This window comes from Cervus elaphus, chromosome 5 (genome assembly GCF_910594005.1).
Source record: "Cervus elaphus chromosome 5, mCerEla1.1, whole genome shotgun sequence".
NCBI classification, from domain to species: Eukaryota; Metazoa; Chordata; class Mammalia; order Artiodactyla; family Cervidae; genus Cervus; species Cervus elaphus.
In genome coordinates this window covers 121,801,743-121,828,657 of record NC_057819.1, presented here as the reverse complement: position 1 = coordinate 121,828,657, position 26,915 = coordinate 121,801,743, and the positions used below count along the sequence as shown (strand labels likewise).

At 55.1% G+C, this 26,915-nt stretch overlaps 2 protein-coding genes across 8 annotated transcripts in view; one reads left to right on the top strand and one right to left on the bottom strand.

Annotated features, from left to right (window-relative positions):
* TBCD (tubulin folding cofactor D) overlaps positions 1-13,106 on the top strand; it is a 142,752-nt gene extending 129,646 nt beyond the window's left edge. Inside the window, exons 33-39 of the mRNA XM_043905093.1 lie at positions 935-1,056; positions 2,847-2,924; positions 5,407-5,496; positions 5,889-5,976; positions 6,874-6,980; positions 9,078-9,162; positions 12,861-13,106. Coding sequence (XP_043761028.1) covers positions 935-1,056; positions 2,847-2,924; positions 5,407-5,496; positions 5,889-5,976; positions 6,874-6,980; positions 9,078-9,162; positions 12,861-12,875 — 585 coding nt within the window. The 3' untranslated portion in view covers positions 12,876-13,106. The remainder of the gene's footprint in view (positions 1-934; positions 1,057-2,846; positions 2,925-5,406; positions 5,497-5,888; positions 5,977-6,873; positions 6,981-9,077; positions 9,163-12,860) is intronic.
* Positions 8,355-26,915, bottom strand: part of B3GNTL1 (UDP-GlcNAc:betaGal beta-1,3-N-acetylglucosaminyltransferase like 1) — a 106,995-nt gene continuing 88,434 nt past the window's right edge. For 5 of the 7 annotated variants that reach the window (XM_043905095.1, XM_043905097.1, XM_043905098.1 and 2 more), the window contains 5 exons: positions 23,962-24,097; positions 23,722-23,790; positions 23,203-23,277; positions 15,465-15,569; positions 11,227-14,161 (listed from right to left, as the gene is read on the bottom strand). In XM_043905095.1, coding sequence (XP_043761030.1) covers positions 15,489-15,569; positions 23,203-23,277; positions 23,722-23,790; positions 23,962-24,097 — 361 coding nt within the window. In that variant the 3' untranslated portion in view covers positions 11,227-14,161; positions 15,465-15,488. Of the gene's footprint in view, positions 9,334-11,226; positions 14,257-15,464; positions 15,570-23,202; positions 23,278-23,721; positions 23,791-23,961; positions 24,098-26,915 lie in introns of those variants that run through there. The other 2 variants (XR_006341345.1, XM_043905096.1) reach the window with 2 other exon arrangements.

The window sequence follows — 26,915 nt, the reverse complement described above, 5'->3', positions numbered from 1 at the left end:
CAGTCGGTCTCTCCAGGTTCCTGTTCCCTGCTTGTGTGTGGTGTTGGTGGTTCGTTCTGTTCTGTTGACCCCCCCGCCTCCCCGCCTCTCATCCATCCCTTGGCCCCGATTGAGTGGATTCGTGGTTTCTGTCACTTCTGGAAGGTTGTCTGCCCTCCTCCCTGCTCGCTGCCTGTCCTTGCCACCTGCCTGCTTCTCTGAAGTTGCTCCGCTTTCTGCAGCTTTGTGTAGCCTGCTTGTTCCCTCCCACGGGTGAATATTTTGTCACTGTTTTTCTGTCCTCAGTTGTGTCTCTTTGCGACCCCCAAGGGCTGCAGCACGCCAGGCTCCCCTGTCCTTCACTGTCTGCTGGAGCTTGCTCAAACACATGAATATTTGGTGTTTCAGTAATTGTATATTACCAAACATTGTTTGATCTGCAATGTTTCTCGTGCTTTTTCCTTGCACATTCATCTCATGATTGCATTTTCCTTTAATAATCATTGCCCACTGTCCTCCCACACTCTGTTTCATGAGCCGGTGTCTGCTGTCGGAGGGAGGCCTGCATCTGCTTTCTTGCTCTGCTGACTCCTCCCTGAGGACTCACCTGTTGGGTGTTGGTTGTATGATGGCGTTTGGTGTTATCCTGAGGGGAGGTGCCTTCGCTTTTGCTCCCTAGCAGCAGTGGTCGCCCAGATGCCAGGCATCTTAAGTAGTGGTGCTTACAAATTTAGTGACAGTGTGTGAGGGCTTGGGTTGCCTCCAGAACCATTTCCCTGATAGGGGTGTCTGCATGCCCATAATGGGCTCCTCACGCCTGGCCTGGACAGCCTCTGCCGGATCCCCATGCTGTGTAGCAGATGTTTCCAGTCTGTCACACAGGCAGCCCGGGGGAGGGGGAACTGGGAGCAGCGTGGTCTTGTGCCTGTTATGAGAACACTTCTCTGTGTTTCAGGTTAGGTACTCAACACAGGGCCTCTTTGAGTACATGAAGGAGATTCAGAATGACCCGGCAGCCCTGGAGGACTTCGGCGGGACCCTTCTGCAGGTCTTTGAGGATAACCTTCTGAACGACAGGTGAGCACTGGTGCTCTCACAGTGATTTCTCAGACCCCCAGGGTCTCACTGCCCAGCAGGATTTTGTGGGGAGGTAAGGTGGGCACAGCCCAGCAAGGGCATGACCCAAGCATGCGTCCCCGGGTCTGGCCGTCACCTCCCAGCCCCTCACAGCCTGCCCTCTGAGCCGGCTGTGTATGTTGGAAGTAAAATGCCAGAGGCTGTGAGCCCAGGAGAGTTTGTCTGGCTCTGGCCTGTGGTGCTTCCTGGTTGTACCTGCCTCCACATCATTGCCGCTGTTCCGACATGTGGCTCACACACAACCGTGACCACCAGAATTGGAAAGCGACCGGTCTTCTCATCGTTTTTGCTGTAGCATTTTGTTAACTGCTTTCCCAAGAAGATGGAATGTAGACCCCAAAGCCCTGGCTGCAGACTTGGGGATGTTTCGTGCACCTTCTGAGAGGGCTGTTCCTGGACTCGGTGCTTGGCTGGCCCAGGGCGGCCGGGCAGCGGTCACTGTGGCTGGACTGCACACCCCTCACGCAGGCCCTGTTCCTGGGGAGTCAGACAGTCTCGGCAAACAGGAACTCGACCCGGGGCGCTCTGCTCTTTCCGGGAGCAGCTCCCTGGAGGCGTAGATGATACCTAACGAGAGGCACATAAAGAGTGCAGTCTGAGAAGTTGTGACTCATGTCAACAACCATGAAACAACCAAGCACATCTGTCACCCACAGTTTGCCTCCTGAGCCCCCACCCCCACCCCTTGTGGCCCCCCAGCCCCAAGGCAGCCACTCATCTGCTTTCCGTCACTTAGAAATCTGGGTGCCCACATCCTCACCACAGCTGGCCTGGTCGGTCCTTTCACTTCAGCTGATCTGACGGGGTGCGGTGTCTTGCTGTGGCTGTGATCTGCCTTCCCTGCTGACTGAGGGTGCTGGGCCTCTTTTTGGGCACTCGTTGGCTGTCTGCAGAGCATCTTTGGTTAGGTGTCTTATTGGATCTTCTGACCTTTCTTTTTTTTTTTTTTTAACTGGGTACTTGTTTTTAACCTGCTGCTGGAGTTTGAGGTTTTCTTACACACATTGGACGAGTCCTCTGTGAGATGTGATTTGCACGTTTCCTCCCAGTCTCTAGCTTGTCTTCCACACTCCTAACAGTCTCTCTGTTAAGACTCCTAAAAGTCTCAAATATTTTACAGTTTGATCAACTTGTTTGTATCCTTGTTCCTTTATGAATTGTGTTTTTTGTGTCATCATATCTAAGAAACTTCTCCTGACTCAAGGCTACACGACTGTCTCTTAGGTTTTCTCCTAGACGTTTCATAGTTTGAGTGTTCCGTTCAGACCTCAGGTCTGTGTGGGGTTGGAGTCTATGTCCCAGTTTTGCCTGTGGATGCCCTGGTGCTCCACGTGTGGGAAAGACCTTCCCACTGCGTTGCTTTTGCATCATTCTCAGAAATGGTGGGTGTGCGGCCCAGCTTGGGACTCTTCTGTTCCTGGACGTATTTGCTGGTCTTCACACTAGGATCACATGAGCTCTGCCACGATTATGTAAATGAAGCGGTGCTAGCTCTCCAAGTCTGTGCATTCTTCCTATAGCTGTGTGGGCTTGCCTTCATCCTTGGTGTTTGCACATTAGCCTTAGAACTGGCTTGTCGTTTCTGCACGTCCTGCCAGGATATTGGTTGGGGTTGAGCTGCTGGCCGTGCAGGGAGGGCCCGCGTGTCAGCAGCACTGAGTTTCCCAAGTGCGCGGGTCTGCCCCTCCACTGTTCTGACACCTGGTGTTTCACACTTGCCTTCCCCACAGGGTGTCTGTGCCGCTGCTCAAGACACTGGACCAGATGCTGGCCAACGGGTGCTTCGACATCTTCACCACCCAGGAGAAGTGAGTGTTCCCTGTGTTCTGTGTTCAGTGCTGCCTCAGTGGCTCAGCCTCAGGCTCACCTTTCAGAGAACTGTGATCAGATCCAGAGATCAGGCTTCTGGGAGATAGTTTCCTGGTATGTTCAGGGTCAGCTTTTATATACATTCTAAGAGCCACCAAGAAGCATCAGCTGCTCCCATGGGGGTTGGGAGCTCCTGCTGTCCGGACAGGAAACAGCAGGTGGAGCGTTGACCCTGACGGGGGCCTGCAGTCAGCACAGCGGTGGACGGTGGACTGGATGGTGAACGGGGGTCACAGAGGGCCTGTGATGGTCATGGTGCTGGGACCTGGTCCAGGTGAAGAGCCCACCTCAAACAGAGTGGGGCCACTGGGAGGCCGGTGGGGCGGGCGCAGGGAGCGGATCCGTGAGGCCACATCCCTCTCCACTGGGCTCAGGGCTGCTTAGCTGCCGAGCACAGGGCATTGCCGCTGCGGTGCTGGCCTCCCCATCTGCAGCTCTGGCATCTGGGGCTCATTTTCTCCCACTCCTGAGGTCTCTGCTCTCGGTCACTTGATCTCAGAGCTCCCCCTAGGCTGATAGTGACCCCTAGGCTGAGGGTCATATTTCTGGGGGTTCTTCCACAGCCAGGGCAGCATCCTCATGCTGAGCAGGGCTCGGGAGAATCCTTTGGGCCCTCTGGCCTGCAATTTGAAAAAGGGTGGCAGCGGGTTCTGCCCAGGCCCCCTCTGTGTGCCCGCCGCATCCCCTCCGCAGGCAGGGAGCTGGGCGGTTGCAGGCTCACGTCTTTTGCCGCTCAGGCCTCAGTGGTCCTGTCCTCTGCAGTCTGCCGTCTTGTGAGTTTTGTTCACTGTCAGTTCTTCCAGGTGGGAGTGGATCTGGTTGGTCCCTCTTGCTCCGTCTTCGCTGAGACTCTCAAGTGCTCTTTTAACATCAAAGGGTTTCTCCTTTAATTTGTTGGTGGCGCATCCCAGCGTGTTTCTTAACACCTCCTGTCAGAGCAGTAGCCTGTGCGTGCACGGGCTGTGCCCACTGGTTGTGGGATGTGATCCTTGTGTATATTGCACGACTGTACTTGCTAAGTGTTCTGTTTCAGTCTTAATTTATTTTCCTGCTTTGAAAACTTTCAGAATGAAATGGTAGGAGAAAGGAGCACTCCAAGTCGTCAGGCTCGCCTCCAGCTGGGGGCTTCCTGGCTGCTGGTGCTGGAGGGGAGCAGCTGGCCAGCAGGTCACTGTGGGGGTGGGGGCACGAGGCCGCCGAGGAGGCCTGTGAGCGCCCAGGCTGGCCCCTGGGAGGGCGCGGTGTTCTCAGGCAGGAAGGCTGGCTGGAGCCGCCGTGGACCTGAGAGGCCTGGAGGTTGAGCTGGAAGGCTCTCCTAGCAGGTCAGGATGCTGTAGCAAGTATCACAGCCCGGGTGGTTGAACACCAGAAACTCATTCCTCCCAGTGCCGAAGGTTGCATGTCTAAGTTCAGCAGAGGGACGTGGTCTTCCTGTGTCTTCAAGTGGCAGAGAGACCACCTAGAGACCACGTCTTCTCTTAGCCCACTGATCCCCTATGGGCTCCATGTCAGCCTCCCAAGGCCCCACCTCCTAATATCCCCACATTCCAAATTAGAATTTCAACATAGTAGACATGAACATTTGGTTCATAGCAGAAATGTTTGGTTTAAGGTGCTTATAGAGCTCGTCCAGAAGAGATGGATCGTCAAGGCTGGAACTCAGTAGAAAGTCCTCAGTAAACGGGTAGTATGTGATCTCATGAGGTCACGGAGTGGGGCGGGGGGGGGGGGGCAGGTGTAGACAAGTGGCCGGGGTAGGACCGTGGATGAGCAGGGCCTTGGCAGAGCCTTAGCGGTGCCCCACTGTTAGGGACAGGGGAGCAGAGGGGGAGCAGATACACCAGGAAGAATGTGAGTTGGGGAGCAGCCATGTAGGCTGAGGACGGGAGGGACCTCAGTGTCCAGAACCAGCCTGGGGTTGCGGCTCTGCTGGAGGGGAGCACGTTCCTCTCATGGGCACCCACGCTGGTCCATGGCCACATGTTCTCCTCGGTCAGGCAGAACTGGGGGTGGGGGGATGCCTCTGGTCCCTCCTTGACCCTCCAGGAACCTGGACCCAGGAGTCCGTGGGACCCGGTCATGGTGCAGTCGTCCTCCTCTGATCCTGGGTTGAGCCTGGTGCTGCCATGGCCCACGTTGGCTGGGCTCGCAGTGGGGTTGGGGTTCTGGGTGTTCCTGTTACTTGGAGGCCCCACCAGGGCTTGGTCTGCCCTCCTGTTGTGGGGCCGTGAGGACAGGGCGGGGCCGTGGGGAAGGTGGCTTGTCGCGCGCACAGGACAGTGGGTCTCTGTCCTCTGCTGTGCTTGCGAAGGGGCTGGCTGTGTGCCCTGGTGGGCACCCCCGGGGTGAGTTGTCTTTGGGGGCCACCATCGGCAGATGCTCCCCAGAAGCCCGCCTCCAGGTCCTCTGCTCTCCTTTCAGTCACCCCTTCTGTGTGAAGCTGCTTGCGCTTTGTAAGGAAGAGATCAAGAAGTCCAAAGACGTCCAGAAACTGCGGTCGAGCATCGCAGTGTGAGTTCCAAGTAACTTATTAAGGCAGGAAGGGGAGAGGCCGGCCCAGCAGCTGAGAGCACAGGGTTGGGGGTGTGTGTTCTGATGTTCCCGTGTTCCTGGCAGAGCAGGGGGGCCCTGCCACACCCTGCCCACCCTCGGACCAGCCTCCTGGACAGGTCATTGGGCACTGGGTCAGGGAGCCTTGTCATAGAAAAATTCTCGATTCCCTGACACTGGAGGTCTGGACGCCCCACCGACAGAAAGTGATGCTGAACCTGGGCTGCCTCCCTGCAGGGAGACGGCCCTGAGGCCTGGGGGTCCTCACAGGCAGAACCTGGGTCCCCTCCCGCCCCGGGAAGTGAAGGTTTGGGGCGTCCTGGGTCACTCACTGGAGTGTGGGGTCCCTGCAGGTTCTGTGGGCTGGTGCAGTTCCCCGGAGACGTGAGGAGGAAGGTCCTCCTGCAGCTCTTCCTCCTGCTCTGCCACCCCTTCCCTGTGGTGAGTGTCTGAGCCCCGGGTCCCGTCTGTGGACACCGGGGCCCACTGTCCCAGCCCCCGCATCGGTGCTGGGGGCTGACGCTTCCCGGTGTTAGCGCGAGTGGACCTTAGTGGAGGGCGGGCCTCGTCGCGGTGGGCGGGGCGTCCTGGGCCTGGTGGACGAGGCAGCTGCCGTGTGATGGTTGAGCTTGGCCCCTGGGGCAGGTCCTAATGTTCCCCCGGAGCCCCAGGCAATGGGCCTGGGTGCCAGGGAAACGCCCACACTCGGGGGGCCCCCTGCCCCCTGGGATCCTGGCTGCAGGTGCGCCTGGGTGCCCCACTGAGAGTGGGTGTGGAAGGCCCAAGCTGAGTGGCTTTACCCCCACCTGGGGCAACACCTGCCCCACAGCCCCCACCGCAGAGTCAGGTTCTTGGGAAGTCTTCTCTTCCTTTGGCAGATGAGATACCCAAATGTGACATCTTCCTAGTGGGGGTCACTGGATGCCCCTTTCCCCATGATCAGAAATGCAGGTTCTCAGGCCCTGACCTGCTGGCCAGGCCCCCTGGGGTGGGCCTGGGGGTTCTGAGAGCTCCTGTTCCGTGGAGTAAGTCCCCACCAGGCACAGTAGACAAGAAAACGAGTGAGAGGACTGCCCTGACACGGGGCAGGCTTTAACGCAGCATTTCAGCGAGGACATGTTGGAAGCTGTGTGGCCTCCTCTTGACAAGCGCCGCCGGGGGGCGTGGCAGAGCGGGGCGGCCGTGGTGGTTGTGGCCACGGATCCTGAGTGGGGTCCAAGGTCAGCTCCTCTTAGCTGTCTGCCCAGCCAGCCTTTCCTGGTTTCCTGGGACTCTGGGCCCTCAGGAGCTGCCTGCTCCCAGGCAGGGTCGCGTCAGCTCTGCTCTCGTTCCCACCAGATTCGGAAGAACACGGCCAGCCAGGTGTACGAGATGGTGCTGACCTACGACGTGATGCCTGCCGCCGTCCTGGATGAGGTCATGGCTGTGCTCAGCAGCACAGCCTGGTGAGTGCGGCCTGGCCTTCTGGGAGCACGGCGGGTGCAGCGCCTCAGCGAGTGGGACCCCCGGAGCGTGTCGGGGTCTCTCCCAAAAGCCTCCGGAGGTTAGAAGGAGGAGGGGCTCCAGCCCTCGGCTCAGCTCTGGGTTACGAGGAGGCAGTGGTGTCTGGCTGACCCCTCCTCACCCACGTGTCTGTGTTTCTGTCGCGCAGGCTCACTTCCTCACACCCAAGAGGATCAGGGAAGAAAGGGAGCCTCCTGGGGTGTTTAGCTTGGAAGATTTTTGAAGTGAAATTATTTTTTCCCAAATACCATTTTTTTTTCCCAAATACCATTTTTTTAAAGTGAAAAGTTGGGTTGTTCTGAGCACAGATCGGTTAGAGGCTAACTTCTTATTTCTCTGTGGCCACTTTTCCATTGATCATGTCATGGCTCTGGGCACCCTTTCTGCAGTTTATTGGGGTTGAAATCACTTCAGAACGGCAGCTCCTGCCCCCTGAACTGTGGCGTCAGATGTGCAGGGAGGTGTGGTGTGGCAGACAGTGTCTCCCTCCGTGGGGACGCACCACGTGTGTCAGCCGTGGCCCCGAGGAGAGAAGGAGCCTCCAGGCCTCAACTCTTTTCAGACGAGGGCCATCTCCTGGCCTTTGGTCACTTTTATTGGAAAGGGCACATGTGGGCATGTTCAGAAATCAGACTGAGGGAGCCAGGAAGAATATCTCCCTCCCACCCCAGATACTCACCTCCCTCCTAGGCACCCAGGGTCGCCTCTTGTTCCAAGTCAGGGCTGCAGGTTTGTTTTAAGCAGTTTCCTGCCATCTCTGTTGGCTCCTTGACTCTTGATGGGTTTGGATGACAGGTTTGAAAGAGGAGTGTTGAGTGGAGCAAGGAGGCGCTGATGGAGAAGCAGGGAAGGGGTGGCCCGTGAGCATGGGTCCAGCAGGCAGCACCGAAGGATGACACGCAGGTGACGCTTGTCCCGTTCCAGGCACCGCGCACATGTACATGCTCACACGTATGCGTGCACCCTCAGGCACTTGCACATGCTCCTTCAAGGTGACCACTCTCCGCATCCCCATTTTGGGCACAGAACCAAAGGTCAGAGGTTACTCAGGCAGCAGCAGTGAGGGGCCCCCAGCACTGGGTTCCATCCAGGTCAGTTCACTCTGCTTATGAGGGAGGGACATGCATAACGTCCTCACATGGACCTCCCTCGAAACAGTGACGTTCCTGCAGGGCCGAGCCCTGTACACAGACCAAGCATCAATGCGGCTCCCGCCCCGCCTGACGGCCCAGCTGCCCTGAAGGACGGCAGGGCCTCTGGTTTTAGGGCCTCGTTGAGGTTTCCTCGGGAGACACTTGTCTTCAGGAGGAGGGCATTCCGGTGAACATGCTGCAGGCCCCGCGATGAAAATTCCAGAGCAGAAAGCATGGCCCCAGGAGACGGGACGCCTCTGCTCTGCGAGCGCTGGAGAGGACACGTCTGTGATGTTGTCAGTGATAACAGCACAGAGGCATGCCCTCCATGCTTGACAAGGACAGTGAAGGGAGGGCGGCGTGAAGCCAGCAGCGCCCGGCGGGCCCCAGGGTTCCCTGAGCTCCCCACACCTGCCTTCCTCCTCTCACAGTTCAGGGCAGAGGGGTACCTGTCTCGTAACTGAATTCCTTTGTTAAAAAATTCCAGAGGATTTAAGGATAACCTTATTACAAAAGAAAAACATGGCCAGTTTTATGGTGTTGCTAAATTTTTATTTTTAATGAAAGTTGTAAGTAAACAGCTTTCAAAGTGAAATAAAACCCATCTGTGCCCTGGCCCCCATCTCCCTGCTGTCTTGGTGTTTCCTGGCTCTGGCCCCTGGGTGGGGCTCTTGGGGGGCCGAGGGCCCCTCGTGGGGCTCGCTGTTTGGGGGAGCTTATCCTCTGGGGTTCCCTGAGAAAGCATGAAGGAGCAGGGCCTTGTGCAAGTGCAGGTGAGGCATCCTTTTTCCTGATTTCTACCTCCTCTCGGGCGTTGGGGTTTCTGCACACCCCAGGAAGATCTTGGCAGGTTTACCCTGTGCACCGTCCCCATGACTGACACTGCTCCCCGCCTTCTCCTCCCAGGGACGCCGAGCTCCCGGTCGTGAGAGCCCAGCGGAACCGCCTCTGTGACCTCCTGGGCGTGCCGAGGCCGCAGCTGGTCCCCAAGGTATCCCCTGCCCCTCAGGCCACCTGGGGGCCCCGGGGTCCCTTCCTTGTGAGACCTCCAGACATGGCTCCGTGAGCTCCTGGTCTGAGCTCCAGGGTCTAGAACATTCCAGGCTGAGCCGCACGTTCCATGTCGATCCCTTTCAGGACCCCAGGAGGTAGCACCGCAGGCCTGTGGGATGGGGGCAGAGCTGAGGCCCACCCTCTCCTCTCCCACCTGCCCCCCACCCCACCGGATGAACCCACCCCCTGCCTGTCCTAGCCTCTCGACCCTGAGCCCTGGGCCGTCCTGAGCGATGGGCGGTGTTCCTGCCGCTGCCCCCCGCCAAGCATGTCTCGTGTGTCCTGTGGCGCGTCAGCACCCAGGACTGCCCCGCTGAGCACCCCAGTCTCTCGCCCTTGGAGCAGCACAGCAGCCTTCCGCTGTGTCCGTTGCCCTCTGGACACCCATCCAACTCCGGGACTCTGTCCCACCCAGGGCCGGCTGCCGTCCACCTGCCGAGGTCGCCGTCCTCCATGGCGTGTGTGCCTAGTAGCTGCGGTTTCCTGACATTGAGGGCTCCGACCTGCTCTTGCAGCTAGTGTGTCTTTGGGAGACTTGAGAGTATTCTGTGTGTTCCTGGCAGAGAATCAGGGCTCTTATTTCTTCTCAGTCTGTGGGTCCTGCAGGAGCTGAGACCCTGGGGAGGGGCGTGCCCTCCTCCTGTCCCCATCAGCTGTGTCCCTCTGACTTTGGGCATGAACCCTGGCTCTGGAGAGGTGGTTGAGGAAGGACGTGTGTGCAGGAGAGCGTGGCGTCGAAGCTCTAGGTCTCCACGCGCCCCAGTGTTTGCCCTGACCACCCCAGGTGTGCGCCTCAGGCTGCTGGGGCACCAGTTCCCATTTCCGGTGGACACGCCAGGCAGAGGACTCAGGTGGGCAGCGCTGACAGCAGACTCCAGAGTGACCGGTGCTTCCCCGCACGCGCTCAGGGCTGTGTGGCTGTCCGCGATGGGCATTCCCTGGTTTCCCTGGTGACGGGAACGCGACCTCGTCTGAGATCTGAGGTGTCTGGACATTGTCTTTCCTTGCATGTCAGACCTCTTGTGTTCTCTCCAGGTTGCCCATCTTTCTCTGCTTTTGTCTTCAGGGGCCTTTTTCTAGACATGTGTCCTGCAAGTGTCTTCTCCTCCAGGGACGACCTTCTCATCCGACTTAACGTGATCCTGCTTGGGTATCTCGACCTCCTCCAGGGTTGACAGTCTTTTTCCTAAGAGCTTTGATGTATTATTTTCTACGTTTGGACCTATGATCTGCCTAATCAGCCCACTCCTGGCTGCGTGGTGGCATCAGGCCATACGCGTGGCTCTGTTCCCAGATTGTCCATCCATGAGCCAGCCAGCCTTCAGCCACAGAGGCAGCTTTCGGTCCTCAAGATGCAGGAGGGGTCTGGGATCTCACAATGGGTCCTGGTGCCCAATTATCTCAGTCTCACGATTCTTTTTTCTTCATGGTCGTCTTCTCTTCCCAGCCTTCGGGTTCCCACCACACCTGTAGGATAGACTTACTAGGAGTTTGGCCGAGGTTGCCTGCAGCCTGAAGGTCCGTTAGGTGAGAAGTGACGTTTTCTGCTCTGAGTTTCTTGACCGTGAACATGGTGTCTCCATCCACGGACCCCTCAGTGTTTTATGGTTTTTGGAGCAGAGATGTTGCATGTCTTTTTGTAATTCTCCCACAGTTCTTGGATTTTTTTCCCCCATTTTTGTTTCTCTTTGCCTTTCAGTTTGGGAAGTTTCTGTTGACCTGTCTTCAAGTTCACTGATTATGTCTTTGGCCATGTCTGGCCTTAGGATGAGCCCATTGGAGGCATCTGTTTCATTCACAGACTTGGTGGCTTCTGGCCCTTCTGTCTGTCCTTGCGTAGCTTCCACTGTGTCCACCAGAGTCCTTGGTGTAGTAATCCTAGTTGTTTGAAGTTCCTGGTCTGATAGTTGCAGTATCTCTGCCATTTCTGAGTCTGAGTCTGGTTCTCACATCTGCACTGTCTCTTCAGACTGCTTTCTCTTGCCTTTTTGTATTTTGTACGTTTTTGTTGAAGGCCAGCCTTTCAGGGGAACAGGAGCGAGGTAAGCGGAGTGTGAGGCATTTGCTGCAGCAGAGCTGGTCCTGGTCCTTGGGAACCACACGGGAGAGCGAGCTCCGTGGAGAGGGCGCCAGGGCTTCTCGCCCTTGTGTCCCGTCATGCTCAGCCGCCAGCTGCTTGTCAGTCACCATTTAAGTTCGTCTTCTAATCTTTCCGTTTCCCAACTTTGGGGTGGGGGCTGAGAAAGGTGACTGATTTTCAGTCTGTGTATGTTTTTCTTAAATGCACTGCACAGGGCTCCCCAGATGCCTGACTGTACTTTGGTGGCATTTTGTTGATTGAGAAAAATCTCAATTTCTTTTTTTAGTTTTCTCAACTTCTGTGATGCATTTGAAGATGTGTTCCCTGTAGCTTAGCTGGTAAGGAATCCACCTACAATGCAGGAGACCCTGGTTCGATTCCTGGGTTGTTAAGATCCCTTGGAGAAGGGATAGTCTACCCACTCCAGTATTCTTGCCTGGAGAATCCCATGGAGAGAGAAGCCTCGTGGGCTACAGTCAGCAGGGTTGCAGAGTCAGACACGACTGAGCCACTTTCACTCGCTACAGGTGCCTGCATGTTTTAAGTCTGTGACGTCTTCCTGGCAGACTGACCGTCGGTGTAAATATTCTCGTTTATCTGTGATGATGCTTCATGCCTTGAGGTCTCCTTGGTGTGATGTTGAGAGCCACAGCGGAGTTTTTGCTTAGTGTTCATGTAGTTTATCTCTTCATTATTTCACTTCCAGTTTGTGTACGTTCTTATATTTGAGTTTCTTATAAACAGTAGCTAGGTCTTACCTCTTTTTAATCCAGTTTAAAATGGTAACTTGAGTGTTTTATCCACTTGGATTTAATATGTGATTTTGGCTTTACTGGGTTAGTTTGCCGATTTCTTTTCAATCCTGTTTCTTTCCTTTCTTGTCTTCATTTGCAGTGGTTAATGACATTTTTACCATTTCACTTCCCCTTCTGTTAACGTCCTGCAGTTTTCCTGCTGTTCTGTTAGGGACTGCCCATCAGGACGGCGTTCCTTCCCGATGTACCACACTCGGAACGGCGGCACCGTGCAGGGGGCTCAGGCTGTGCTGCGCTCGCTTCCCAGGGCCCAGGCGGTCATGGCGTGCCTTTACTCAGCCACCGCTCCCGTCACTGTCCTTCAGTTCACTGTGCTCTTTTAACTCTCCATTTCTTCTCTTTGTGGCGGAGTTATTCCTGAGGTGAAGTCTCCCCCACCCCCGCCTGTGGTACAAGGGTACGGCCCTTGCCTGGCCTTCTCTGGGGGCCCCACAGGACCCCCTCAGATGTGGGGCGGGGGCAGCACTGGTCAGTCCCCAGGCGGTGCAGCTGATGACGGCCGGCTGAGGGTTGATTCTGCCTCCTTGTGTGATGGCCAGGCACACCACCGGCTTCCTGAGGAAACGTGCTTTCGACATTATTAGGAAAATGTTGCAAAGATGGTGAAGTTGTGGGGATAGCACAGTCCCGCTCCGCACCCACTCACTGCCCACGGGCTCCTGGCACGTTCGGGGGAGCGGGGCGCAGGGACGGCTGGGGAGACAGCACTGACCGGCTGACTCTGTCCCGTGTCCTCCGCAGCCTGCCGTCCGCTGAGGCTGGTCCTGGAAGCTGAGCTCGTGCCTGCTGCCTGGCCAGGAGAAGCCCGGGCACAGTTGACAGGGAAGATGCGGACGGATGGCGGCCTGGCTGGTGCGTACGAGGGACCCAGAGTCTGTTACCTGGAGGTGGCGTCTCCTCACATGCGTCCTGCGCCCGGGTGCCCTGGCCTGTCGGTGCTTTTGTCCTCATCCCCAACCCGCGTTTAATAAAATTACCTGCTGAGCAGCTCCCTGTCTTGTGTCTGCTGTTGGTGTCGGCGGGGATGTCTGGTCGGAGAGCTGGAACCAGAGGGGCGTGTAGGGTCCCTCCCCACCCACCCCTGCCCCATGCTGAGACTCACTGGGAGGGGTGCTCCGGGAGCACAGGCCTGGGACGACCGGTTGCAGCCTCCCATGGCTGTCCTGTTACCACGTCCGCTGTGGCCTTGCTGGGCTCGGTCTAACCCACTGACAAACTCTAGGAGACTCACATTTAATGTCAGATCACAGCGCAGAGAAAGTGCCATGCCTCGGGCTGAGAGTGGCTGCCTTCTCCTGGTCCTTTTGCAGAGGGCTGTTGAGGGGTCGTGTGGGGAGCGTCTTCCCCCCTCACCCTGTTCTAGCATCCAGTGCACACAGGCATCGCAAGTCACCTACCTTTGTGTGGTTTTGTTCAGAGCTGACACTTTTTTGAATGCTGCAGGGACCAGTTTCATCCACACAGGGGACTTGTGACAGTAGCTCAAACCTGGACTGAAACAGGGTGTGGTCGGCAGCGTCACCACCGTGCCAGCGTGTAACCTCCAGGACGTGGAGGAACCACATGGTCTGTACCCTTTTTCCATTTGTTCAGAGTCGGGTACACACTCAGGGTTTGTGAAGCAAAGACAGGCGGCTTCTTTCCACACAGGCTGGCGCCCACGCGGGCCTGTCCAGAGGCCAGTGCGTGTAAAGGTTCCCCACCTGGGCACTTGTGTGGCCGGTCTCAGAGCTGGGAGGGTCGGGCCCTCCCGTCTGCTGCTTCACAGGGTGAGGTCTGGGCGCAGAAGAGATGTGGACGGACGGGTGAGAACATGTGAGGCACAGCTGTCGGGCCAGGACGGTGCCGCTGCACCTGGGCCACAGGACGGACTGCCTCTCGTGGGCCGCGTGGAGGCCGCGGTGGACTCAGCCCGCCTCGGCTGGACCGCTCCTGGTAAGCGCAGACTAGGTCCCTGTGGTACAGCAGTCCTCCTCGGCGCACAGCTGGTTTCCAGTCTTCACGCTGTCGAGTCGAGTCGAGTCACTGCTGTGGGAACTGTCCTGTGTGTTGCAGAATATTTAGCAACAACCTAGAAGCCGGTGGGTACCCCTCCCAGTTGTGATGACAAAAACATCTTCAGGCAGATTCCTGAAAACTGTGACCATGTAACAAAAAGAATAACAGCTACTGTGTGGATTTTCAAAAGCACATAGAATTTTGACAACAGTAGCAGCAGTATGAAAACACACAATTTTAGAAGGTGTTAGAGCCTTGTGGCTAGAACACCAGTTCTCCTTTCTATTTTGTGAAGGGTCTCCCAAGACCCTCTGCACACAGAGACCCCAGTGCTTTAATCACCGAGGCTGGGAATTCTGACCCAGACGTGGCTTCACAACGAAGCCACTCCTGATTGTTCAAGCCCCCTTGACCCTCCTCGGAGCCGGGAGTTACTGCCTCGTTCAGGTGAACTGTTGGGGCAGGGCCCTCATCCCTGGGAGTCATCACTCACTCCGGCATCGATGACACTAATGACTCAACACATCGATGATTTCTTCTTGGATCAAGGAGAAGCCCAGTGGCACCAGCATCACCTTCAGGGAAGAGCCACTGGGCTCCTGAGACGAAGAGACCAAATGGGCAGTGCCAGGCCATTTCTCAACACAGGACTGCTGTGGCCACTGGCCCCCAGTGGCCCAGACGTGGTCAGAACTGCCACCTTCCCCAGCTCTGGTCACACCTCCAACTTAGGACCGACCAGAGAAAGAGGAGCTCCCATGCCCACTCACACCCGCGGCCCCTGCCAGGCACCGCGGGCCTCTCCCTCCCCTGCCCAGGTCTCCGCCTCACTCAGAGGGGCCGACTCCCCACCAGAGGAGTGTCAGCGCACAGCCTCTCCCCAGGGGGCCTCGTCCAGCCCCACGTCTCTAACGCAGGCTGACCCCACACAGACAGAGCCACACGTGGCCCAGACTCCACAGAGTCCAGAGCTGGGAACGAGGCGGGCACTGGGGTTCATGGCCGTGGGGAGCCAGGAGTGACGAGTACAAGCTGCTGGTGCCAATGACGCGAGGGAGGCTGAGGAGCGCGTGATGGGCAGCCAAGCCCTTGCCCCGAGCAGAGGAGCTGCTCCGGGCCTTGGTCTGTGTGTACACACGTGTGGACACGTGTCAAATACATGGTGGGGTGTAGGCCACACGTAAAACATGCCTGGTAAAAACACTGAGCACTCTCTTGGTGAGTGGAGTTTGTGGGGCGTCTGGGCACCACCCCCCCACATGCATGTTCCCCGTGTGGGGGCCCCAGGGCCCTCCTTCCCTGCTGGCCTCAGCCCTGGGCTGCAGCTGCTGGGGGCCTCGTACATACCTGGGAGCAGCTGCCACGGGTTTGTCAGCTGAAGTGAAGGAAGTCCCGGCCCTCCTGCAGGTTCAGCGACCTCAGGTTGTCCTCAAACACGCCCCCTGTGAGGTCCTGTGGGAGGGGCGACAGGTCGGCTCTCTCCAGCCTGCACTGGGGACCCCAAGCTTCTGTTCCACAGCTGAGAGGAGGGAGGGGCCCGAAAGGAATCCGCTGGCCACTGTCTCACTGGTCACCAGGGAGATGGGGGCAGGGGGTCCTCTGAGGGGCCTCCACCCACCCTGGCCCCCCACTGCAGGAAGGAGGTGGCTGACCCACCCCGGGGACTTGGGTGAGGTTCACATGGGCAGTCCTGTTCACGTATGCCTGGGTTCAGGGCAGGCTCAGCTTCCCGGTCCTGACTTGATCCTGGGGTCTCTCTGATGTCCCCCTGCCCCACGCCCTCTGCAGGGGCCACAGGTGGGAGGCATCCCTGGGGACAGAGCCTGTGACTCCACAACCAGCTGCAGGCAGAGCCCCTCCTACCCCCCACTCCAGGCCTGTCCCCATGGCTGTGACAAGCTGTGGCCCTGCAGGAGGCAGGCCCCGCCCACGTCCACCCTGGGACCTTGCTGGTGCCCTGGGACCTTTCTGGCGCGGGACTCGGTGGTCTGAAACCCTGCGGCTGAGCCTGTGCACCGGGGCTGCCTCATGGCCACCCCATGGATCCCCAGCCCGCCCTCCCGCTGTTTGGGGAAACACCTGCAGGCTCCTGTCCTTCGTCCCAGCGCCACCTGCCAGGTCCCCTCCTGCCTCCATAACCAGCAGAGCCGGGCATCTCCAGCAGGACCTGGGAGGGCCGAGCTGACCACCACGTTCCTCCCGTTGGGTGTCATCTCTCCTGGGACCCCACACGGAGGCTCCCCCTTGTCCTTGGCTGTTTCTGCAACTACTGCTCTTACCTAAGTTTTGCGAGAAGTATTTGAATGGAAACCATTCTACCTGGAAAACAACTGGAATTTCCACATTCTGTCCTCTACCTGCTGTCCTCAGCCCCCCTTTTCTCCTCCCATTATCTCTGAATTTTCAAAGGAAACACATGTGGGTTCAGGGCCAGCCCAGTCACAGACCTGGGTTTATAGAGGAGCCACGGGGCAGACAGGCCCATCCCTGACCTGGGGAGGGGACTGACTTCACAAAACTGTTCAAGTTAGATGTTTCCATGAGTGGACAGACCTCCTTAAGACAACAGAAAGGTCAGACATAAAACCAACAAGGAACAAGAACCCAGAGGGCACAGGGGACTTCTACAAGTCAGGAGACACACAATCCCGTAGACAAGCTGATCAGAAACGTCAGGGGAGGAAATCCACACACCTGATGTGGGAAAGGTCTCAGCCCTGCCAATGATCAGACGGAAACGAACCCCACCGTCTAGTTGTGGGGCCTCGGAACCCCCTGGCCTGGCCACTCCCTAGGCGTTGTCTAGCGAAGCAGAAGACGTGGCCACCCCACAAGCCGAGGACAGCAGGCAGGACCCTCCACATGAAGCTCTGGTGTGGCGCCCAGGGCTGGATCCCGAAACACCAACGGGAAGAGAACAGCTGGCCTCTAGCATGAAGTGGAGGAGGCCGGACCCCAGGGAACACAGCCGACTCCATCACACAAGCCGGGACCAAGCGCTCCAACTGAAGGACAAGCTGAGAAAGTACAGAACCACAGAACCGGGCGGTGCTCGGGGATGGCTTGTCATCTGTTAAACTGCGGCAGGTTCTGGAACAGATACCGCAGTTTCCTAAAGGGCAGGTAGTTCGTATTTACGCCTTTGTTGCCTCTGTTCTGGTAAAACTATATTTACAGACGCAGCTGATAGGCCACACTTGGGCCATTTCCTAAAGGTGTGAGGAATTCACAATAAAGTTTATCAAAGAAAAATGTGAGAGGGACTTCCCTGATGGTCCGGTGGCTAAGACTCCACACTCCCAATACAGGTGTCCTGGGTTTGATCCTTGGTCAGGCAACTAGATCCCACGTGCCGCAACTGATACCCGGCACAGCCTCAGAGTAAACAGAAGAAATGTGAGAAAAGTTCTAAAAAGAATAATGAAGGAAGACTAGCTTCACTCAGTGGTGAACATCATAAAGCTACAGTCAGTAATGATGCAAAGCAGACAGATCAGTAGAAAAAGGCCAGGACTCCAGAAGTAGCTCCAAATACACATTCATACCTAACACACAAAGATGGCACTTCCTGACAGGCAAAGACATGGACATCTCACCAAACCATGTTGGGACAACTGAGGATCCTAATGGAAAGAAAAAGTCTTTATAACAAAATAAATTCCAGTTGTATCGAAGATATAAGGAAAAAACCAGAGTCTGAGGACCAGACTTAGCTAATGTTTTTATAAAATTTCATAATGAGGAATGATTGTCTTAGAATGAATAAAACATCTAAAAGCCTTAAAAGGAAAAATTATTTTGACTATACCTGAATAAAAAATTTCCAACTGGCAAAAGATACAAATTTAGTCAAATGGCACAGAAAAATTTGCAACATTTCACAGACGGTAGTTTGTTTTTGTTACTATATAAAGAAAAATACTGAGACCAATAGAGAAATGGGCCAATGAAAAGGATAATTTACCAAAGGGAAATAAAGATGATTACAAATATGTGAAGAGACGCCCTCCTTACCTACAACATGACATTGCCAGTTGGAACCATAACCTTACTCTTTTTCACCAGCAGCTTGAAAAGGTGGTACATCTGGTCCCACTGGAGAAGGGTCACTGGTGGAGGTGTAAACTGGCTCAGCCTCCAGGGACGGAATGGCTGGTCTCATGGCTGATGGCGGGCATGCTCTTTGACCAGCACCTCTCAAACATTTCTCCCAAGCGTGTAGCTACTTGAGCAAAATTATGCATATATAAAGATACACAGCATTATTTCTAACAGCAAAGAGTAAAAATGGCCTGAAGCTACATCAGTAAGTATTGGGTTGGCCAGAAAGGTCATTGGGGTTTTTCTGCAAGATGTTACATTCTGTACATTTTCTGTAAGATAATAATAGATAATATCTGGATAATAAATGTATGAAACATCCATTTAATTGCTGCTGCTGCTGCTAAATCACTTCAGTCATGTCCGACTCTGTGTGATCCCATAGACGGCAGCCCACCAGACTCCCCCGTCCCGGATTCTCCAGGCAAGAACACTGGAGTAGGTTGCCATTTCCTTCTCCAGTGCATGAAAGTGAAAAGTGAAAGTGAAGGCGCTCAGTTGTGTCCGACTCTTAGTGACCCCATGGACTGCAGCCTACTAGGCTTCTTCGTCCATGGGATTTTCCAGGCAAGAGTACTGGAGTGGCCGTATAATTGAGTGGGATGCAAATATTTTTAGGACGAGGGATGTGATTCCCTCAGAAGCTCCTCCAGCCAGCGGTGAAGGAGGCGTTCCTGCCAGCATAAGGAACCCTGGACCTGAGCCCCTAGAAACATGTTACACCACAAGCCGGTTTCGTCAACAAACAGGTCGCAAGACAGCGAGGGAGACGGAGGTTACCTCAGGTCTGCATTCCAGCACACAAGCGTGAAAAGATAAAACACACCTACGAGGCAGATTTCAACACTGATGGGATATCTGGAAATTTGGGGTGAGATAGTGTTGTTTGGGTAGTTTTTTTAAGCTTTTAATCTTTTAAGGAAACAATGATGAAGAAACAAGGCTAGAATCTGCCTTGATCACAGGTTGGGGGAGTTGGGGCTCAGAGGACAGCAGCGGGGGCTCACTGCTTTGGCCAAAATGTGCCAGAAAGCTCCCTTCACGATGAAGGTAAGAACAACAGAGTTAGGTGGCGCCAGTGGATTTATATGGAATTAACTCCAAGATATACCATTAGGTGAAAAAGCAAAATATAGAATAAGTATGTATGACGTGCTGATGTTGGTTTAAAACACACACACACACTTCCCTGGCGGTCCAGTGATTAACAGCCCGCGTTTCCCATGCAGGGGGCAAGGGTTTGATCCCTGGTTGAGGAAGACCCTGCATACCATGTGGTGTGGTGTGACAAAAAAAAAAAAAAAGTCACACGTTTGTGTTTGCATTTCTACCTCTGGACCCTCCGAAGGCACGGAGCAGGTGACGGAACGGGAAAGGTACCCCCTCCCCGCACAACGTCTGCTCCCCAGGCAAGGTCTGCATGGGTGGGAGTGTCTGCTTCATGACTCTTTTAGGTCCCTGAGAAGCAGACCCTTAAGAGAGCCCATCTTCTTTGAAAAGCTAGGTATCGTCTGTGTATAGTTTAAATTTTCACGTTACAACTGCTCCTTGCAACCCCATCATCATTCATCCAATGTCCCTGGCAACTTAGAACATCGCTTATCTCGGCCTCTCAGGAAACTGCTTCCAAACCAAGAAATGCAAGACCAGGTGGGCGAGGGCCACAGGAGCAGTGAGTCTGCCCTTGTGGCAGACAGACCCCAGAAAGCCATGACCCTGACTCAGTGCCTGCACCCCGTGGAACCCCTGCTTCTAGGATGTCAGCCGGGCCCCAGATGGCCATGACCCCGCCTCACAGCGCCCGCATCCCGTGGAACCCCTGCTTCTAGGATGTCACCCCCATGGTTAGGTCATGCATTACTGTGACAGGCGTCTTGCTACAGCCCCAGCCCCTTGTTGGCTTTCACAGAATAAGCTGCCATCATGGGGGTGAGTGGGGGCGGGTGGCAAACAGCCAGCAAAGCACTGAGGCCCTTGGCCAACATCCTTGAGCTCTGACTGCTGCCAGTGACCACGAGAGTCTGGAAGCAAACCGGCCGCACAAGCCTCCCGATGAAGACAGCGTCCCCGGCAGACTCCACCACTCTCAGCTGAAGCTGAAACCCACCTGTGGTGCCTGGACCTCTGACCCGCAGAAACGTGAGGTAGTGATAAATGTGTGTTGTTTGAAGCTAAGTTTGTAGTTTGCTATATAGCGACAGTTAACGCAGGTTCCACCTGGCAAACAGTCTAACAAGAAAACCTCAGGGTGACAGGTTTGGACTGGAGCCATCTGGCCACCTGGCCCTGGGCCTGTCACGGCACAGCCACCTGCAAAAGCATGAAACTGGCCCCTACCGACCCCACATGCAAACATCAACTCAAAATGGGTCCAAGACCTAAATGAAGAAACAGAAAGCATAAAACTCTTAGAAGAAAGCACACGGGTAAATCTTCATGACCCCTGACTGGGTGCTATTTTCTTAGCAGTGACACCAAAACAGGAGCAGTCAAATTTAAAATAGATAAAATGGGGACATCCCGGGCAGTCCAGTGGTTGAGAAACTGCCTTCCAACGCAGGGGACCTGAGTTCAGTGCCTAGTCGGGGAACTAAGGTCGTGGGGCGACGAAGCCTGCCTGCTGCAGCTGCTGAGCCCAGGCACCACTGCAAGAGATCCCTCAGGCTACAAGCAAGACCACACCCAGCCAGAAATAAATAGTATTCTTTAAAAACTGATAAAATGGACTTTGTCAAAGTTAAGCATTTCTGTGCACCAACGGACACCATTAAAAGAGTGAAAAAGACAGCTCACGGGATAGGAAAAAACTTTTGCCGAAGCATCTGACTGGGGACTTGAATCTAGAAATATTGAGAATTCTCAGCACTTGATTAAAAGGCAACTTGCTCAGAAAATGGGCAAAGGACTTGAACAGACAGTTCTTCAGAGGAGACAGAGAAATGTCTAACAAGCCCACGAAAAGATGCTCCGAGTCCTCAGTTGTCAGATGCAAATCGAAACCACCACGAGAGCCATGTCACCCACCAGGACGCCCGTGATGAACAGACACACATCACGAGGTGGGTGAGGACGTGAGGAACTGGGACCTCTGGGTGATGGGTGGAGCGTGAGATGCCCTAAGACCAGCGATTCCGCCGCAGGTCTGTGTCTGAGAGAAGTGAAAACACATCCACGTGGAAATCAGTTCACGTGGCCTTGTTCAGACTGACAAAGCCTGTTGTGCCCCTGCAGTTCTGTTCTGGTCCACGTGTTCAGCTCAGCCGTGGTGCAAAGCCACCGACTGAGCAGTGGGAAGCACACCTCTACGGCCTCGCGGCTTCTGTGGGGCTGGAGCCCAGGGCTGTGCCTGGCCACGCGGGACCGGCTGGCGCTCTGAGGCCACTCCCTGCGCCAGGCTCCTGGGCTCAGCCTGTCCTCACGCCCGCTCTCCCACAGTGGTGCCTTGAGTGACGGGAAGAAGAGGGATGCCCAGCCTGTGCTCCGGCCCCGCACGCGACCCCCCACCTGACCAACACGCTGCGACGCCCCCCATACCGCGTCAGCTTGAGCCCTGAAGGAGCACAGCCTCAAGGAAGCCCCATCCCCCGTCCACATGGGCTGCCTGGCTGGTCTGGGGGACCCCTGGACTACACAGGAGACTGCACTCAGAAGCTGTGAGTGACGCTAGTGCAGAAGGAGGTGCAGGAGGGGGCCTGGGATCTTCAAACCAGTCGCCAGCGAAGGGCTCTCCTATCTCCGATGCCCTCCACGGGCTTGTCCACTGTGTACACGCAGAGCGGGCCACCTTTGCTGTGAAAGTGTGCGCAGGGCCCACGGGCTCCCTGAGCCCAAGACTCAGCTAGTGTCTGCACTTGAGGTGGGAGTGAGAGGCGGGTCCTGCTCGCTTTCCTGCTGCTGTTGCCTAACTGTTGAATGAACACTGCCTCCCTTCTGCAAAAGCCACTGCCTCCAGGAAGGCCTCTGGCCTGGCATGCTGGTTACTGAAGTTCCAACCTTAGAGGCTGGAAGCTGCTGGAAGCAGCCATCTGTGTGCACATCTGTCACCATCCCCCGTCCCCAGGGCACAGCACGGGGCCCTGCTCACTCACCCACCACCGGCCCCTCCCAGGGACACTTTGGGGCAGCCCCGCCCTAAGCGAGCCCACAGGACTGGCCCCACAGTCCAGGTGGGTTAAGGACACTTTACACTTGGATTTGTGACTATCTTTCTGACTACAAGGAGGAATTCCCAAAATGGGAGGACACTAGAAGTGTTCATCATGAGAGAAAAGCTGATAAATGTACTGTGTTAAAAGTAAGGGAAGAACCTGTGAAAAGACAAGTCACAACTTGTCTTGTTGTTCAGAGAAAACGTGCTCAACACTAGTTGACCAAGGGCCAGCACCTGTCGATGCCAGGCTCCCGGAAACCAAGGAGAAGAGATGGGCAGGCCAGCTGGCCGAGGGCTCCAAGGCCAAGAGAAGGTTGCCATCGCCAGAGCCCACCAGTGGGCTTCATGATGGAAACTTGCACGCTGGGAACAAGACCCCCACAAGGAGAGGGTAATTCAAGGACCCAGCTCATAGCCTCCCTGCGGGACCCCAATGTCCAGTCTGGAGCCAAGAAGCAAGCACCTGTCCCGTGCGGCCACAAATAGAAGGAAAAGGCGAGGGTGTGATGGAGAAAACCGCCAGGACACTGGTCACCCAGTGGGCACAGGCGTGCAGGGCCACACAGGTGCAGCTGGGCGGCCTCGTCCCCTGCAGCTGTTATGGGAAATGCAGCCTGCTTTATGGGGCACCACCGCCTCCCTGACACCCCGGGCCTGGCTGGAGGTGGCCCTGTTGTTCCCGCCCCCGCCCCCATGCAGGCCACTCTCCTACCCCCCACCCCCAGAGCGGTGGTCGCCACCTGCCATCCTAGCCCATGCCCTCCTGGTGGATACGACGTACTGCCTGACCCTGGGGCTGTCCTAGCCACACGTGGGAAGAGAGCTGATACTTACCAGCTTCACGCAGATGACAAAGGGTGGCCGTGCGGCTCGGAAGTGCAGGACTGGGATCCGGGGCTTGGGCCTTTCCTGAGAGGAGGGAAGGGTCGTGGGCTGCCCCATGTTGCTCCCTGCTCCCCCACGTCCGCCCTGCTCACAGTTTGATGCCCTCAGATGGGCACCAGGGCCACAGCCAGACCCAGGACTGGACCTGCTCTCCAACACCCCGGCCCGGCCATCAACAGCTACCCCAGGACTCCCGAGGCAGGCAGTGGACAGACCCAGGCCTGTGAACAGCATCTTCAGTGGGGCTGGGGGCAGTGGCGGGGGGGGGGGGGGGGCAGGCACAGGGGCCCTCTGGGGTCCTAGAGACTCCGGGAGCCTGGGGGCTGCCTCTGCCAAGCCTGGCAGCTATCTGGGCTCAGATGGCCTTCCCCCAGGAGGAAGGTTCTGGGTAGTGTCTACTCAAAAGGCCTGGGATAGCACCCAGAGGTGGGCCAGGTGTGCCAGCGGCTCCCGGGTGGGGGCCCGCACCTGAGAGTCCTCGTAGCAGTAGAAGCCTTTTCTGATCTTGTTCTCGTCCACGTCGCAGAAGGCAGCCACCTGGGAAGGACATAGGACACAGCCTCAGGGGCAGCGGGGACAGTGCGGCCGGCTGGGCAGGGATGGGGGCGGGGTGGGGATGAGGGATGGGGGCGGGGCGGGGATGGGGGGCGGGGCGGGGTGGGGGTGGGCTGGGGCTGGGGCGGGGCTGGTGCAGGGGCCGGCCCCCACCTTGCGCCGGGAGCCCGCCGTCAGGCTGCGGTACAGCCGGCGGCCCTGCCGGCCCGCGTTCCAGATGGTGAAGGTTGCCCAGTGGGGCAGGGCCCGCTCTTCCAGGAAGCGGACGCGGTGGGCCCAGATGGTGGTCCTGCGGGGGTGAGGGGTGGGTGAGGGGCGAGAGCCAGGAGGGCAGGGCCTCTGATGCCCCAGGCCTTCCTCCCCTGACCCGGAGCCTGCCCCACAAGTCCCCCTGGTCTGGGGCCCGGGTGGGCGGGGGCAGGGGAGCTGCAGCGCTCCAGCTGTTGGCTGAGCGACTGAACCCAGAAGCCCAGACGACAAGGCCACACTCCTTGCCCCACCTGGACCCTCGGACATGCCCAGCTCATGTCCACGTGCTCAGGAAGTCTGGGGGACACCAGGCACAGAACTGGGGGAGCCCAAGGGAGACTCGGCCGCCCTGGTGTCCAGCAACTGCCACTTGCCACTTTCAGAAAGAATGGGCAGAATGTACCACCAACATCACGTTTTTAAAGAGGGAAAGTATACTGTTTAGAGGACATCACACGTGGTCAGAGTATAAAGAAATGGATCCTATGGCAAATAGACTTCCCACTTGGGACACCAGGAAATGGAACCTGGGAGATGCAGGAGATTTGGGGAAATGGGTAACTTCATCTTAAAGACGATTCCTCCAGGCCTTCTGGCTGTTGGAAGTATTTCATAGTGAAACTGTTAAATGATATAAATGTTGATCATTCTCAATTTAAAATGTAAAGGACAAGATTCAGGGAGCCTTTCACAGGGCTTTTGGGGAAAGACTTTGAAGGAATTCAATTATCGACAAGCCCGAAGGTGTAATTAGCACTCGCTGCTCTGTGAGGTTTTGCCGCTCAAAGACTTTAATCCGACACAGAAACTAACATGAGATCACCTTTTACACTGTGGGTGGCAAAGCCTCACACTGCAAAAAGAGAAGAGTCCCAGCATAAAAGACTTACCGCATGAAAACAGGATGAGGGTGTGTGTGGCACCAGCCATCTGGCCGGATACCTGGCCCCTCCAGATACATGAGCACCCGCCACACCATTGGCGAGGAGCGGTAGGTCACCACCAGGGTCGTCACAGACCCACATCACCTTGCTTCACAGGAGCTCAATGTGAGCACACACGTACGTGAAACCTCAGGAGATAATGGAAGAGATGCTAGAGGTCCAGGCATTTCTTAGCCCTGCAGAGCATCTTAGGTGTCCAAGCACTTCTCAGCTCTGCAGAAGACTTGTGTCCAGAAAAACTGTCTTTGCATTTTATTCACCCAGAGTTTCCAACTCCATTTTATGGATGGTGGGAAAGTAGTTACTTCCCTGAAGATATACTTGCCAGACAGTTGGCTAATTTTTAATGAAATTCACATAGAATAAGAGCAAGGAGCTTAGGTGTACATACAAGTCAGGTGGTTATGACAAACACATGTATCCAGGTAACCCCCACCCCTATCAAGAGGTGGGGCACTTTCATCACCCCAGAAAGTTTCTGGTACCTTCTTCCCCTGAGAAAAGCAGTCTCGTTTCTGTCACTGTGGACCAGTTCTGCCTGTGAAACTAGTGGAAGCCACAGTATGTGTGCTTTTGTATCTGGTTTCTCTTACTAATCATATATACACACACACACACACACACACATATATATATATATATATATATAAACATTAGCTCTGTTCTTGCAGGTATCAGCTGTTTGTTCTCATGCTGAGCATGCTCCATTACAGCAGTGTTTATCAATCACCTGCTGACGGGCATCTGGGTTGCACCCGCTCTTGGCTGCTAATAGAGACATGCTGAGCAACACATTCATATCTCGTGGATAAACACCTAGACACGGAATTGCTGGGTCACGGGGCAGGTATCAGTTTAATTAATAAAATAAGGTCCAACAACTTTCGAGAGAGGACGCACCATGTTTACACTCCCAAGAACAATGAATGTGTGTCTGGTGGGTCCACATCCTCCCCGTGATTTAAAACTGCAGACATTACTTTTATCCCTTTCAGTGGGTGTGCAGAGGTTACTTTGCATTTCTCTGATAATAATGATGAAACCTTTTTCATGGACTAATTGACCATTTATATATTATTTGTGAAGTGTTATGTCCATTCAAGAATTTTGCTTATTTTTATTAGATTTTATTTTTGGGTGGTAGAGCTTCTTAATATATTCTCTATACTTATCCTCTGTGACATACATAAATTGTGAATATTTTCTTCCAGTCTGTGGTTAGTCTACTCATTTTCCTAATGGTATCTTTTTAGGAGCAAAAAGTTTTTAATTTTGAAGTTCGATTTGTCAAGTTTTAAATGGCTACAGAGTCTGGTGTCCTCTCTAATAAATGTTTGCCTATCCCAAAGTTGTGAAGCTATTCCCTGATGTTTTCTTCTAGAAGCTTTATCATTTATCTGCTTCTACTTTTACATTTAAGCCGTCTAGAATTAATTCTTCAATAAGGGGGTGAGTTTTTTTTCCATATGCATATCCATTTGTTCAAAATATATTTTTTTTCCCATTGAATGCCTTTGGAGACTTGGTTGAAAATCAGTTGTGAGTCTATTTCTGGACTGTCTGCTTTGCTTCACTGATATGTATTTCTGCATTTATGCAACAAATACATTTTCCTGATTGGTGTACCTTCAGAGTAAGTCTTAAAATCAGGCACAATGGATCCTCAAATTTTGTTCTTTTTAAGATTATTTAGGCCACTCTGGGTCCTCTGATTTTTTTGTGAATTTTAAAATCAGATTATCAGTTTCTGCAAAGAAGCCAGCTGGGACTTTAACAGGGATTACACTGAATCTACAGATCAATTTGGGCTGAACTGATGTTAACAATACTGAGTCTTGGGATTTCCCTGGTGGTTCAGTGGTTAAGAATCCAACGCAGGGACACAGGTTCGATCCCTGGTCTGGGAAGATTCCA